This window comes from Camelus dromedarius, chromosome 2 (assembly GCF_036321535.1).
Source record: "Camelus dromedarius isolate mCamDro1 chromosome 2, mCamDro1.pat, whole genome shotgun sequence".
Classification (NCBI taxonomy): Eukaryota; Metazoa; Chordata; class Mammalia; order Artiodactyla; family Camelidae; genus Camelus; species Camelus dromedarius.
This window is the reverse complement of record NC_087437.1, coordinates 114,696,208-114,712,822: the sequence shown is the minus strand read 5'-3', so window position 1 is coordinate 114,712,822 and position 16,615 is coordinate 114,696,208. Positions and strand designations below refer to the sequence as shown.

Here is a 16,615-nt window from a genome sequence, read left to right as displayed (position 1 = left end):
GGTTAAATACACTGAGATATCTTCAACTCTCGCCTCTGCTGAATAGTCAATGGTCACGGGCAATTCGTATTTTCAGAAAATAATGTATTTTCATTAAAAAATGCAGTACCAATATAAATGCTTAAAGGGACATGTATGACAAGTTAAAAAAATAATATTCAATAGGTTTACACTTTCAGAGAAATGCATACACACAGACCCATCTATCTACATCAACAAAGAAAACAACTCTTCACTCTCTTCGCCTTTTACTCCATATTACAAATTTTATGCCACTGTTAGATGATATATTAATTTTATTTTCTTTACATAAATTGAGGAAGAAACATAAAATTAGATCTAAATGTATTACAAGGCATTCAGGGAGGCGTGTTTTGTTGCCCACCAGAAAATTATCTGAAATTCACTTTCAAAATTGAAATAGACTTGTTTAACAGCAGTATATCCTGGCTCCTTTCTTGTCTGGAATATTATCCTGGTTTTCATCGAAGCAGCAGTAAGTGGATTAAATACATTCTGTCTTACAAGGTTAACATTCCAGATGTTCCAAAAAATCACATTCAACACATTCTTCCAGTTGTTTCAGGACCTTTGGGCCGTCTGCGATGGGGAACTCTATGAGTGGAGGGCCTTGGGTGTCAGCAGGCAGTTTATTTTGGGTTTTAAAAGCACAATTTAGTGTCTTGAAGAACGGTATCAATTGCCTAATGCTGGAAAGAGAATGCTGGCGCAGAAGAGGGAGTTCGCTCTTCATGGTCATCTCATCCGAACTGCCGATTTCCTGCGAAAAACACAACAATCACTCAGCCTTGCTAAGAGTTAGAGAGGCACGTGGAGCACGTGCAGGCAGCAAAAGCTTGGGACAGGCCCTTCATGAAAAGTCACCGTCAGCACTGCTGGCAGCAGTGTGAACTCAAATCCCAGGTCTTCAGCTGCCGTATTCCACCAGGATTTGCCCCAAGTCCCCTGACCGGGGCCCCTGCCCACCCCTCCTGCCGGTCCAGCCTCCAAGTAACACAGGGATTCTGTGCGCCTGACTACTTCTATGTGACACTGTCACCCAGGAAGCTTTACCTCCTAGCAACTGGGATGACAAAGTCACATACAAATGACGAAACCAAGATGGAATTTATGAACACCTCCCAGTTTGAACACTCAGATAAGAAGACATTTTGAAAACTGTTCAAAGTCATTGAAATCAAATGGAGTATGGAGTACTTCACTCACTGCTCAGCCCTTCTCCCCTCTGCCACAAGTATCCATTTTAAAAGAGAAAACATTTACCCCGTATTTTAATTTTAGAAGTTCGAGAATCCGGACAGTGTGGGGTTTACATTCTTGGTGATTCTCCTCTAGATCTGATGAGAAGGCAGGGCCCTCTGTGTCCACTTCAGGAACAAATGCCCACCTATAACTGGAGGAAAAAAATCCAACATCAGGCATGCTGGCTCAGAGCCCACTTAAAGATTTTTAAATAGTTTTATTGAGATGTAATTCACATACCATGCAATTCACCCATTTAAAGTGTACAGTTCAAAAGTTTTTTGGTATGTTCACAGAATTGTATATCCATCACCATAATCAATTTTAGGATATTTTCATAACCCCAAATAGAATCCCTGCTCCCTTTAGCTATCAAGCCATTCAATCCACTACACCCCTTTGGTCTGGACAACCACTAATCTATCTTCTGTCTGTACAGATTTTTTATTCTGGACATTTCATATAAGTGGAATCACACAGCATGTGGCTGTTTGTGACTGGCTTCTTTCATTATACTGTCAAGGTTCATCCATGGTGCAGCACATGTCAGTACTTCATTTCTTTCTATTGTGGAATCTTTCACTGTATATCACATGTTATTTATCCATCTGTCAACTGATGGACATTTAGGTTTTTTCTACTTTTTGCCTGTTATGAATAATGCTGCTATGCATATTCATGTACATCAGAACTCATTTAAAAAAAAAAAACAAAACACTTTTTAGAGCAGGTCGTAGTAAAATTGAGCAGAAAGTACAGAGGTTTCCCATATGCCCCTGCTCCCCTCTGCCATGCACAGCCTCTCCAACTTTTAACACCTCCAACCAGTACATTGGTTACAATCAATGAACTGACACTGACTCATCACCCATCACTATTACTTTACCTTGGGGTTCACTCTTGGCATTGTGCATTCTCTGGGTTTGGACAAATGTGTAATGATATGTAGCCACATTATAGTATCATACAGAGTAGTTTCATGGCCCTAAAAATCCTCTGTGCTCAGCTTCCCTCTCTCCTCACCCCTGGCACGCACTGATCTGTTTACTGTCTCCACAGTTTTGCTTTTTACAGAACATCAAATAATTGGAATCATACAGTATGCAGCTGTTTCAGATTGGCTTCTTTCACTTAGTGTTTCTAACCACAAACCTTTCTACATGATTGCTCTCTTTTGGGGGACAGGACAGAGAGAAGTGGCATCTGGGGCCAGGCATGAAATTAAACATATGAGCAGCTGTGTTAAGCCTACAGGAAATGTGAGCCAACAAGGACAGAGTGAATTGGAGACAGTGTGTTCAATTTATTTAATTAAAAACAAACAGACAAAAAAACCTACACAAATGCAATGAGGACCAGCAGCGGGTGAGTGTTTTATAAGCCCCCAGTAGCAAAAACTACCTACACACACACACACACACACACACACTTACATTTGAAATAATGGCATCTTGTCAGGTGGAAAAGAAAGTGCTGTGTCCAAGAATTTGCAAGCTGATAAATATAAGATGAGTTCACTCGGGGGTATCTCCCCCACCGAGGGCCCATTTCCATCAGAGACTGAAACTTTCATTCTGTTGATTTTGTTGCTGTTTCTATAAATTTGCAAAGAAACTCTTGTTATAAATTCACTCACATCTTCTGGAACCCATTTGCCTTTGCAACGTCCCCTAAGAAGGTTTTCCTTTCAAGCAATGTTCAGAATAGCAACTGACCCCTCACATATACTTCGAAAAAATACTGTTTAGCATTATTAATCTACGTCATACAGTGATGCCCATTAACCTCACATACGTGCACAGACCCTTGCACTACTTACCTCAATGATTCATCCTCCTTCAGATCTTCTTCAAGCTGTATGAATGTATGAACCTTAAAAAAAAAAGTGAAGTTACTATTTGAGAGAGATTAAACGTACTTTAATGTTCAAAATTTGTATGTCCATAAAAATAGCAAATAAAGCAAAAGAAACAATCAACAAAATGAAAAGACAGCCTATGAAATGGGTGAAAAATATTAGCAAACCATATCTGATAAGAGGATACTATCCAAAATGTATTTTTAAAAAACTCATACAACTCAATAGCAAAAAAAAAAAAAAAAAAAAGCAAATAATCCAACTAAAAAATGGGCAAAGGACCTTAATAGACACTTTCACAAAGACAATATATGAATGGCCAATAGGTACATGAAAAAATGCTCAATATCACTAATCATGAGAAAAATGCAAATGAAAACTACAATGAATCTTGTAATAACCTATAATGGAAAAAATCCACAAAAGAATATATATATATAACTGAATCACTTTGCTGTACACCTGAAACAATGTATATCAACCATACTTCAATTAAAAAAATTTTTTTTAAATCCCACAATGAGCTATCACCTCACACCTGTTAGAGCTGCAGTCATCAAAAAGAGATTACAAATGTTGGTGAGGATGTGGAGAAAAGGGAACCCTTGTGCACTGTTGGTAGGATTGTAAACTGGTGCAGCCACTATGGAAAACAGTATGAAGGTTCCTCAAAGGATTAAAAATACAACTACTATATGATCCAGCAATTCTACTTTGGGGAATATACCCAAAGGAAATGAAAATACTGTCAAAGAGATATCTGCACCCCCATGTTTACTGCAGCATTATTTCCAATAGCTAAGACATGGAAACAACCTAACTGTCCATGGACAGATGAATGGATAAGGAAATTGTTGTATATGTATACAGTGGAATATTATTCAGCTATTAAAAAGGAGGAATCCTGCCATTTGCAACAACATAGAAGGACCTTAAGGGCATTACACTAAGTGAAATAAGTCAGAAGAGAAAGATGAAAACGGTACACATCTCACTTATAATTGGAATCTGAAAAACAAAACCAAACCAAAATGAAACTAAACTCATAGAAAAAGAGGTTAGATTTGTGGTTACCAGAGGCAGGGGGTAAGGGGAGGGAAACTGGATTAGAGTGGTCAGAAGGTACAAACCTGAGTTATAAATAAATCCTAGGGATGTAACATACAGCATGAGGACTATAGGTAACACTGCCGTAGGTTATATACGAAAGTTTAGAGCTGTCATCACGAGGAAAAAAATTTTTTTCTTGTTTTTTTCTTTGTGTATCTATATGAGATGATGGATGTTAACTGAACTTATTGTGGTAATCATTTCATGATGTTTCAGTCAAATCACTATGTTGTACACCTTAAACTAATACAGTGCTGTATGTCACATACCTCAATAAAAGTGGAAAAAAAGTTTAAAATAGCAAATAATATCAAACAGTACAAATTATTTGAAATAATGGATAGTTGAGAGATCAAGTATGATTAAAGGATAAAATATCTCTATTTAACCAAGAGCTATGTGCTACAAACTTGATTAAAAGTTCTGCAGATAAAATTAGATATGTATTAAATAATATATTATTGCTGAGGAAGCATTTTAAAAGCTCCATCTTTGCTTTCAAGAGTAAAATAGTCGTACTTACCAATTCAGAGACCATTATTGGCCACAGTGAAGTCAAATGTTGAGGAGATATTCTTAGCAGCAAAACTCTGAAAAAAAGAAACATCTGAGCAGCAACTAGGGATGTCCGTCCAACTCTGAGATTGTCTGTCAGGCGTTCTAAGGGAAGAAGATTTTAGAGATGTCACACACATAGGCAGTTTGGAGTTTCTCATTCGACAAAGAGGAAAAACAAAACTGCAATTGCTTCAACATCTGACAACAGCCCTGTACGTGAAATGGGTGTGGGAGAATGGTTCTGTGCCCCTTGTTTGCCCCCAGCCTGCTTCTTTGTGAGGGGCAGCAGTTCATGGCCTTTGTTTAAAGGAAGTGAACCAAGTGACTCTGATTCTCCTGCTACAACTGAGTAGAAAGGCACATGCTTCTGACTCAAGCCAGAGATCCACTGGATGATCAATGATCAAGTGAATGTTCTTCTAAGAATATGAAACAAGACACAGAAACCAAAGACAGTCCTTGGTGAGTGATGCAACTATAAGACAGCATAGACTGGTTGCCAGATGACACTATATTTCAGGGGTGAGGAGTGGCAAATGGAGTGAGCGAATAAAATAGAAATATTCAGTAAAGTTTAGATTTGATGGCCATGGCAAAAACTTGAATTCCTGCAGGAATAAAAAAGTTATAGTATACGTATGCATATGTATAACTGAATCACTTTGCTGTACACCTGAAACTAATATTGTAAATCCACTACACTTGAATAAAAAATTTTTAAAAAATGGGTTAAACTCTAGTCCCTAACAGATTTCCTCACTTCTCCACTGAAATAACTGTTTGCAGAACTGTGATGTCCCCCTCCCCATAATCTGAGGTTTCTTAGGAACATAACAAATTGCTATAGCAAACAGCTGAACTACAGTCATGCTAGTGAAGATTCACTGTAGCACACTGGTAACGAACTTCTCTTTATTTGAGGTATTTAAGTGGGTTTTTATTTCTCCCTTTAAAAGTACTCTGACCAAATGAAAGAGCATGCATAGCTCAGGTATTTGACAAACAAGTTGGCATTTTTTAAAGAGTGGTTTGTGCTTCTGGACTAGATGGAGTAAGTATGTTACATCCTGTTTTTCTGACTGCAAAGAAATGGACCAAAAAACCTTGGACAAAAGACATAAACCAGTATCAGAAAACAGGTGAAGGAAAGGTGGCAGGACTAGGTAGGCTCCTTAGAACTTAAGGAATGACCTGGAAGTGGGTTCCCTGGGTTTTTTAAATTTTTTTTAATTTAATTTTTAATTTTATCCCAGCCTAGGCAATTGAAAAGAATAACTTGGAATGCCAAAAAAAGTCTCAACTTGAATGAGAAAAGATACCCAAAAGACACCAATGCAGAGATAATACAGAAGTTGGAATTATTAGAAAAGGATTTTAAAGCTGCTATCTAAAAATACTTCAATAATCAATTATGGACACTTGAAACATGTGAAAAATAGAAACTGTCAGCAAAGAAATAGAAGGTACAAAGAAAAGTTAATAGAAATTTTAAAACTAAAAAATAGAATCACCAAGATGGAAAAACTTACTGATGAGCTCAACAGCAGAATGGAGATGACAGAGAAGAGGGAAACTGAAGACAGAATCAAGAGAAATTACTCAAACTGAACAAAGGAGAGAGAAAAACATCAGAAAAAAGAAATGAACAGAGTCTCGTGGGCCAGTGGGACAACAAAAGATCTAACATTTGTGCACCAATGTCCCAGAAGGAGAGTAAAAAGAGTAAAGATTGGAAAAAAGGTTTGAAAAAAAAAATGACTGCAAACTTTCCAAAGCTGGTGAAAGACATACATCTACAAATACAAGAAGCTAAGTGAACTCTAAAGAGGGTAAAATCAAAGAAATCATGTTCAGTCACATAATCAAACTTATGGAAACTAAAGACAAAGAAAAATTTTTGAGATCAGAGGGAAATTATACATGACCTAAAAGGGACAATAATTCAAATGGTAGCAGATTTCTCTTTAGAAACTACAGAGTCAAAAAGTAGCAGCCATTTTTCAAGTGCTAACAGAAAAGAACTTCAACCCGGAATTTTTTATTTTCTGTGAAAACATCCTTCCAGAATGAAGGTGAGAGGAAAAAAACAAAACCAAAACAAGATGAATAAGGGTGGGAAAGAAGTCTCAATGAAGGAAAACTAAGAAAAGTTGTTGCCCGTGGCTTTGCACTAAAAGAACAGCAAAATGATGTTATTCAGACTGAAAAGAAATAACAGTAGGACACATGAAAAATGGGGAATGACTAAAGAGCAACAGAAAGGGTAAATACACAAGTAAAAATAATATTCTTTCCTCTTGAGTATTTAAATTATGTTGGACAGTGAAAGCAAAAAGTGTATCACTACCTCTTGAGGTTCCCAGCATAAATAAAGGTAGTATTTCAGACAACTATCAAATGGGAGAAGAGAAAAGCATCCAAAACGGTGGTAAAATGTTGATACTAGTAGATCACCGTAAGTATGTACATTTTATGTTTACTGTAATCTCTAGAGCAACCACAGCAAAAAACTATATAAAGAGATATACCCCAGAACCACTTCAAGTAAATCAAAATGGAATGCTGAAAAAACGTGAAAGTAACCTCAGGAAAATAGGAAGAGGGAAACAGGAGTGAAAAACAAGGAACAAACAGAAAATAAATAAAAAGGCATTAATAAACCCTGACATGGCAATAATTACATTATAGGCAAACTGTCTCAACATACTAATTAAAAGAGAGCAATTGTTAGAACGGATTAAAGGAATGACCCAATTATATGCTATCTTACACAGAACTCACTTCAGATGTAATGATATAGGTAGGTTTACGGTAAAAGAATGGAAAAAGATACACTATGCAAAAATTTTAAGAAAACTGGAGTGGCTCTATTAATACAAAACAAAATAGACTTCAGAGCAAAGAAAAGTACCAGGGTCAAAGAGGGACATTACATAGTGGTAAGGTCAATTCAACAAGAAGATATATTAATAATATTAAATTTTTTTTCCTCTTTTTTTTAAACTTTTTTTTATTGAGTTATAGTCATTTTACAATGTTGTGTCAAATTCCAGTGTAGAGCACAATTTTTCAGTTATACATGAACATACATATATTCACTGTCACATTTTTTTTCGCTGTAAGCTACCTACCACAAGATCTTGTATATATTTCCCTGTGCTATAATATTTTTATATGTTTATGCTCCAGACAACAGAGGTGTAAAATACATAAAGTAAGAACTGATGGAACTCAAACCAGAGTAAGTACTGACAAGTATAGTTGAACTTCAACATCCCTATCCCATAACTGATAGCACGCATAAGAAAAAAGTCAGTATGGATACAGAAGAACTGAGCAATACCATCAACTAACAGGATCTAATCAACACTTGTAGAACACTCCACTCAACAGCAGCAGCAGAACACCCCTCATTAAGGGCTCATCGAACATTCACCAAGGCTGTTTTATGATCTACGATATAATGTAACTTCAACAAATTTAAATCGTACGAAGAATGTTCTCTGACCATAACAGACTCAACTAGAAATTAATAACAGAAAGATAACTGGAAACACTTGGAAATTAACAAACTTCTAAATAAGATATGGGCTAAAGAGGAAGTATCAAAGGAAATAAAAATAAATATACATAAATGAAAAAGTTAAAATATAATATCAGATTTTGTGGGATATAGTTGAAGTACTGCTGAGAGGGAAATTTACCGCACTAGATGCTTACATTATAGAATAAGAAAGCACTCAGATCTATAATCTACGCCTGTACCTCAAGAGACTAGAAAAAGTACAAAATAAACCCCAAACAAGTACAAAGAAGGACATAATAAAGAGCAGAAATAAATGAAATTGCAAACAAAACAAAAATAGAGAAAAATCAATCAAACTAAAATCTAATTATTTGAAAGGAAGAATAAAATTGATAAATCTCTAGAAAGACTGACCAAAAAAGAGAGAAGGCAAATTACCAATATCAGGGATGAAAGAAGGGAAATCTCTGCAGACCCTACAGACAGCAAAGGGGTAATGACACTTCAATTACTGTGTAAGTGGGAATGCAAAATGGCACATCCACTCTGAAAACCAGTCTGGCAGTTTCTTGTAAAGTTAACCACACATTTACCATACGACGCAGTAATCAAACCCTTGTGTATTCATCCTAGAGAAATGACACCTTATGTCCACACAATAATGATACATGAATGATTTATCATGGAGGCTTTCTTTGCAATAACCAAAAACTGGAACAACCCAAATGTCCATCAGGTAAATGGATAAATGAACTGTGGTACATCCATAAAATGGAGCACTATTACTCATTAAAAAGGATCAAACTCTTGATACATCCATGAATGTACCCCACTTGCCTTGGGATGGTTCTCGAAGGCATTGTACTAAATGAAAAAAGCTAATTTCCAAAGGTGACATACTATATGATTCCATTTACAGGATATTATCAAAGTGACAAAATTAAAGTGATGGGGAACAGATGAGCAGATTCCAGGGTTTAGGGTTGGTGGAGGGTGTGACTATATAAAGCAGGAGTGACTTGAGGGAGTTGTTCTGTAGTGAGTTCTCTATCCTGGATGTGGTGCTGGCTGCAAGAATTTGTATATGTTCACAGAACTAGACATACACACGAACACAAAAAGAGTACGTGCAGAAACTGGTGAAATCTGAAAAAGTCTCTAGTTGGGTTATGGTAATATTCCCATGTCGACTTGCTGGTTTTGACGACGGACTAGGTTTATATGAGATGTGATCACAGGGGAAGCTGGAGGAATAGTAACAGGAACATGAGGTACTATTTGTGCAACTTCTTGTGAGTCTTAATCTATTTCAAAATAGAGTATTAAAAAAAGTGGTTGGCACACATAGGGCATATTTTATATTGATGCTTCAAATAAAAGCTAACTTCATGAGATCATTCTTCAGCTAAGACGATCTATTTTAGAAGCTCTAGTTTTCCTCAATCTCTAATATTCCTTTCTTAGCTGAGTGATAAACCTTACAGGCTTGAGGAGTCCTTGTGAGCACAGAGCTGGAAAAGCCCTGAGCCAGCATCCACGTACCACCGTCAAGGTTGTGGAACCTCGCTTAGGCTGGCCGCTCAATCTCACCGAGTCTGCTTCCCACCTGTAGAACTAGAGTCGTCCCCTTGCTCCACTTGTCTCGAAGGGCACCTACTGAGGACCACAGCCTATCGCTGGGAGCCAGAGGGGCAGGTACTAATCTCTCTGAGGATCAGAATCCTGATGTAAAAATGGAGCTAATACAAGGACAATGAGGAAGACATAAAAGATGGCAAGTACCCCAGTGGAGCTGGAATGAGCTACACTCATCCAGCTTAAAGGGAACAGAGCGCTGCCTCTAGACCTTTCTGATCCCCTCATCAGGGGCCTTTGTTGGGGGGGCAGTGATACCTGTCCTCCTTTCATCCTAGACAAGCAGCATTTTGTTGTCCTCCCACTCCTTTAAAAAAGTAATAACTGCTTTAACCTTATTTACAGCTTCTTTTGGGATCAATGTAAAATCTTTGTCACTATAAGGCAAGGTGTACGGAGCTGCTCACTTCCTCACCCTGTGCTCATCGATTGACCTCCTTGGGGCCACTTGATGGCGTTGTCAATCAGGGGAAAAGGACCCTAGATGGAATCCCAGAGGAGAAATGGCAGACGTTCCCCATTCCTGCCTCTTCTGATTAGGCCTGAACTATTTACGAGGGTGTGCAACTTATAAGCTTCTGGATGCATCTGCTCCCTTGACTTGGGCGTCATTGCTCTATGGGGCCAACATCCCAAGACTGACAGAGAACACTCTGAATTCTGTCACCCCAGGACCTCAGTGGCTGGGCCTATCAACAATCCTGGGGACAATGACAATACAGAGGCAAGTGATTTGTAAACTGTCAGTTACAGTTTTTAAGAGAGCAGGGTAAGAGATCTGTGACATAATTCTGTGTGGAAACAACCTGAATACCCTTCCATTGGTGAACTGGTAAACAGACCACACAACGGAATACTACAAATAAGTGGTAATAAAAAGGAATAAGCTATTGATAATACAAAAGAACAACTCTCAAATACATCATGCAAGTCAAAGAAGCCAGGCTCAAAGGCTACACACCGTCTAATCACATGTATAGGACATTCTGGGAAAGATGAAACTATACAAACAAAATCAGATTTAGTGATTGACGGGGTCAGGGGGTCATGGGAGGAGCTGACTTCCGAGGGGCAAAAGGGAACTTTCTGGGGTGATGGAAATGTTCTGTACTTTGACTGCAGTGGTGGTTATATGACTATATGTGTTTATCAAAATTCACAGAACTGTATAAACCAGAAAGGTGATTTTTACTGTATATAAATTATACCTTAATAAACTGACCCCCCAAAAAGGATTTATACCGTAATTCTAATATTTTTAAAACTATCTCTTACACTAGTCTTTATGATATTTAATACAAATCTTGAAAGATTATTTGTTTATTATATTCCATTCAGGCTATGAGTCTTAAGGAAAACACATTCCTATTTGAGAATTAAAACACAATGTTCACTCTGCCCTCTCAACATTTTATCAGGAGGAAAAAAAAAACCTCCAAAATCATGTACCATTATCCACAATCATTCCTTTTTGAAGCAGACAAGGAATAACATGAGTATGAAGAAGAGAAAAGGCTGCCAAGGAAAAGTGAGATACTTCTCCAAAATCCTGCTCCTTCACCAGCCTCACTCAGTATTGAAAACTCAAAGTGTCTGGGCTGCTGGAGGAATTGAGGAGAAGCAGTGCTAGACATTGTTTTTGGATACATATATATTTACTGAAGTATAGTCAGTTTACAATGTTGTATCAAATCCCAGACTTTAAATAACTACCTATAGAAACTAATGGCCTTATATATAATAACTGATTTTTTAAAGTTTCTTTTTGGGGAGGCAGGGGAATTAATCAGGTTTACTTATTTAATTTTTTTTTTTTTGATGGAGGTACTGGGGATTGAATGTTAAGCATGTTAAGCATGTTAAGCATGAACTCTACCACCTGAGCTATACACTTCCCCCGCAATAACTGATTTTTAACATGAAGTTTCAGATTTACCGATATATTTCCTAAGTTCTACATTCACACCTGCTGACTCCTCATTTTACATCCAACCATTCTGCCAAAACACGCTGTGGGCCAGCCTTCTCATCCCCTCTGGGCCTGTGTGTGTGTCGGGGGTGGGCCAGGGGGGAGGGGCTGGCCTTCTTACCTTGGATCAGAGGAAGGTAAAGGTGGTACTGATCAAGCTCTCCACTGAAGACAGCAAAAGCCTGGCGCTTTAGCAGCATGGCTTTCTGCTCAAAACTGGAGAACAGTTTTAAAGAACTGCTCTGCATGTCTAGAAGAAATAGAGCAAACACGTTCCCTTTAGTGAGAAAACTACAATGAGAGGTAAGTGACTGGAAATTTGTACTGGTGTAATTCCTACCTTCCCTGGTGAAAAATCACAATCTTGATGGAGTAAGGGCATATAGTTATTATTATTCAGATATTCACATTTATAAAAGGACTTACTACTTTCATAACACTTAATGATTTGGTATTTGAAAAGGATATAAGGTTCAGGAAAGAACTCCTAACAAATTATGGTCAACTTATCATTACTTTTCCAAAGCATTTCTCCACCATGACACTGTAGAAAATGTTGTTAAAGGCATTCTTGCCAACAGACTGGAACTAGGAAGGCGCATCAATTTACTGCTGGCAAATCACGTACATCATATTGCAGCCTGCGGCTGAGACGGCATCGTAAAAGGTGTGAGCAGGGATCTGAAATGCGCAGCAAAAGCTATGGCCAAAAGCATCGGTCCTTCAAAGTGTGACTTATGTGCACGTAACACAGAAGAACTTACTCATTAAATCTTTAAACATTGTTTTCTCATGAGTCAGAAGATGGTCAATAATGGACTTCCAACTGGATATTAAATAAAAGCAAAATTAGTTAAATATGCAAAAGGTGACAGTCTGATTAAAAGCTTCAAGTAAAGAAGATGTTCCTATAAGATCTATTAAAAACTGCTTTCTGAAAAGTTAGTGAAACGAATGAATAGTTTTTATATAAGGAAAAGCTAAGAAAAGACTTTTCATTTATAACCTTAACCTAGGGAATGAATGACAGAGCTCACCACAACAGAAAACACCAAGTGTCAAGGTATTTTGGCTTTTGCAAGGGCTGCCCTTAAATATGTTCACACAGGTGATGTCCATGCACTTGTGTGGATGGAAAGAAGCAGGGGTCGTGGAGACAAAGACCACTAGTTTTCAATGGGCTCCCCGCCAGGGCAACAGCATCACAGGGTGAGAGCCGTGGGCTCTGGGGGTGGTAGGCAAACTCTCAGGCTGTACAGAAAAGCTGACCAGTCTCCACCTTCTATCCTGCCATGAATACAGGAGTGTTCAGACAAGCCAGGGGCAGAGTTACACATAGTTTTGTTGACCTCCCAAGAAAAAGGCACAGGAAATTCGTCTTGCAGCTGTAACAGCCTGGATTTCCGCTGCCCGTGCAGAGCCTGGCCAGCCACAAGGACTCAGTCAGGACTCAAGGAGCATAAGCCAAGAAGTGGGATAAGGGCATGGCAGTGTCACCAGTAGGCCCTGTCATCTTAACATTGGTCAAGTATTTGTGATTACAAGATAAAGTAGTTCTAGACTGAGGACAACTGGAACTCCAGATCATGCTCTTTAGGGATAATATGCTCTTATTTGAAACTCTCCTCTTGACTAGAAAAACGAGGCATTAAAGCTTGGACTCCTCTCCCAGGACTACACAGTTAACATGCGAGTGATGGCCTATGACTTGGGTTGAGGCTAGCTCTGCTCCCATTTCGGGTGTGAGAACTGATTACAGAAACCCCACACACTTTTCCAACGATGCAGGGCACGTTTTTATCAGGACAGCATTTCTTACTGCACACAAGAAGTGTCCATCTGAAAGAAGGCAGGGTCCAAGAATAAATCCAGGACTTCTTTTTTCCAGGCCCGTTTCGTATAGGCATAACCGCTCAGAGAACTCAGCAGCTGGGCTCCGGCCCGGAAGCTGGGGGCGTTGTAGGCGCTGAATGGGGTGCGAAGGGGAAAGGGTCAAGGTCAGAGGCTGTGCGAGGAAACGCGCTGGATGCATTTCCCATAATCTCTCTTTCCACATGTGGGCGGCGTACCCCGGAGAAGGCAGAGCTACCTGTGGTTGCGCAAGTACGGGAAAACGTAGTAAAGCAGACGCGAGATCAACGGCACTGCCTTCTCTTTCTCATCGCTTCGATAAACCATGTCCAGGAGAGTTGCCAGAACCTAAAAGGGAAGGATGGCCAGAAAACAGAAATCTCCTCAAGCCAGCGGCAGTACAAAATTCAGTCCTCAGGGTATCTACAGCCTAACGAGAAAACTCCACGGTGCAGTGGGAGGCCAAGACTGACCTACGCGCTCACCTGGGACGGTGCAGCCAGTGCGCCCTGCACCTGAGAATGAACGCCTTTGCAGAGACTTACCTCCGTAAGGGGTGACAAGTCAGATGTGTATTTACCTCTGCCAGGAGGGAGAGGGCTTGCACACTGTACACTGAAGGGGCGGACGCGGACACCATCGCTGAAGCGGCGGCAGCGGCACCTGCTGATAGAAAGAGGCATCTGTGTTTTCATCATTTCTGCCCCTGAGACATCACATGAACGTGAGTCATGAACCCCACCGTTCACACTGATTATGTATGGAAGTACATATTATGGAAGTACTGATTATGTATGGAAGTGTTCCTCTCTGTTAATGTCTTCACTTTCAGCAACGAAGCATCTCAGTACTGTGCTCAAATAAATGAGCACCAACTCGCTGTCTTCCTCCCCACTTCTCATCATCATTCTTGGAACTTCAACAACCCCTTGGACGATTCGTCTAACACCCTGGCCTCTGGGCCCCTTAACCTTTTCCCTTCCGACCATCTTTTATTTTGCTCCAGCTCAGCCACCCACTGTCATCATCGCACCCTTGACCTCACCGATTCCCAAAGCCTCCATTTCCAGCATCCTACTGTAACCACATCTTATCTTTCCTGCTCACTTACTCCTTGAACCCTGCTCTGACAATTTCCTGAATCCTTGTACAGGCCTCTAAGCTCTTGAGTTCACCACCTTAACAACCCACTGACTCCCTCAAGTCTTCATTCCTCCCCCACCCCACCCACACGCACGGTCTATTGTCCACCTTCAAACATCCTCAACTCATTTTGCTTCTCTCTCCCACTGAAGCACTCACCTAGGAAAACGCAAAGCTGGCTAAACCCAACAATTGCCCATGGAGTTCAGCGTAGCTAAATGCTCTGGAAGAAACCAAACCACTATGAAACAGATCTCACTTGACCTCATGACGCTGAATCTCAAAAAGGGCCTGATGTTACTAGATAACCCTACCCATTCCCTCGGGGCAGGCTGGCTTTCCCACTCTCCAGCATAATTCTTTCACCTCCCCTCTTGATAACCACCAGTACCTGTCCCTTCTCAGCTGGTAACCTCACCCCACATTTCATTGAGAAAATGAATGTAAACCAGTAGGAACTCCCTCAGTTTGACCACCATGAGCTATTAATCTAGAACATTTATGTCTGTCTTCTCTACCATGTGTCCTGTTTTGATAGACATGTTCCTGGCTCCTGTCAAAGAACTGTAATTCCATTTATGATATTAATCCTGGCCCTAGGACTGTCTAAGACTTCGCTTTCTAACTATTCTTTCTCTCTTTGGTATTAATTTCTTCCTCTCTGATGTACTGTTTCATCACCATACAAACATGCTTTGCTATACACCAACTGAAAAATAAACCAAGTGAAAGATATTCTTTGGCCCTTAGCACTACTTCATTACTATCCTATTGACACTAAGTTATCAACATCCATCGTCTCCTCTTCCTCATCGCCATCCTCTCCTCCACCTACTCCAACCACGTCTTCCCACCCGCAATGATTTCCATCTTGTCAAATCCAGAATCTGTCCTCATCTCACTTCTCAGCAGGCTTCTGCTGGTTTCCTCCACCCACCTTCTTGAAACACTCTCTTCTCCATAGTTTCCATAACTCTATGTTCTCTTGGGTTTTCCTCTACCCCAGTGACCTTTCCTGGTACCTTCCCAGACATTTCAAAATTTAACACTTGCAAACCCACCCTTGAGTTTCCTCTTCATAATGTTCTTGCTTCGGTCTTCTCCACCTCAATAAATTGTTTAAACCAAAAACCAAAGTCACCCTTGATTACTTTTTTGTAACTACTACGTCCAATCCATCAGCAAGTTCTGCTGACCCTGCACTTAAATCAGTCCACCTTTTTCCATCGCCCCCGCCTCCAGGTCAACATCATCTCTTGCCCAAAGCACCACGAAATCCTTGCAAAGGACTCCCAGTTTCTGCTCTCATTTGCCAGAGCCCTTATGGCTCCCAGCAGCCAAACTGATGCTTTCTAAATACTCAAGAAGATCCTGTTACTGCTCCAAACACTTTAATGGGTTTCTGCAGCAGTGGGCAGACAACCAAGCTCTTAAGCACACTCTGTATCACGCCCGACAGCCTTCAGCCTCCCGCTCCCCCTGACCTTGGATGACTGCTCATTAGGCTCCAGGCAAGCTGGTCTTGAGGTTCTTGGTCTCAGCCCACTCCCACCTCAAGGACTTTCCATCTCCTCCAGGTCTTCACATGGCTGCCCTCTTATCTTTCATTTCTCAGCACAACTGTCACTTCCTTGGGGACACCTACAGTACCCCCCCAACCCCAGTCACCCCTGTAACAGTACTCTGATTTTCCTCACAGTAC

The 16,615-nt window shown here is 39.9% G+C and overlaps 1 protein-coding gene across 7 annotated transcripts in view; it reads right to left on the bottom strand.

The window, feature by feature from the left end:
• Nucleotides 1–278: 278 nt before the first annotated feature.
• The window catches only part of DOP1B (DOP1 leucine zipper like protein B), a 95,880-nt gene continuing 79,543 nt past the window's right edge, over nucleotides 279–16,615 (bottom strand). For 4 of the 7 annotated variants that reach the window (XM_064475751.1, XM_064475762.1, XM_031459355.2 and 1 more), the window contains 10 exons: nucleotides 14,351–14,436; nucleotides 14,009–14,118; nucleotides 13,739–13,885; nucleotides 12,684–12,745; nucleotides 12,041–12,169; nucleotides 4,755–4,891; nucleotides 3,083–3,135; nucleotides 2,697–2,858; nucleotides 1,285–1,414; nucleotides 279–781 (listed from right to left, as the gene is read on the bottom strand). In XM_064475751.1, coding sequence (XP_064331821.1) covers nucleotides 530–781; nucleotides 1,285–1,414; nucleotides 2,697–2,858; nucleotides 3,083–3,135; nucleotides 4,755–4,891; nucleotides 12,041–12,169; nucleotides 12,684–12,745; nucleotides 13,739–13,885; nucleotides 14,009–14,118; nucleotides 14,351–14,436 — 1,268 coding nt within the window. In that variant the 3' untranslated portion in view covers nucleotides 279–529. Of the gene's footprint in view, nucleotides 782–1,284; nucleotides 1,415–2,696; nucleotides 2,859–3,082; nucleotides 3,136–4,754; nucleotides 4,892–12,040; nucleotides 12,746–13,738; nucleotides 13,886–14,008; nucleotides 14,119–14,350; nucleotides 14,437–16,615 lie in introns of those variants that run through there. The other 3 variants (XM_064475759.1, XR_010376633.1, XM_031459346.2) reach the window with 3 other exon arrangements.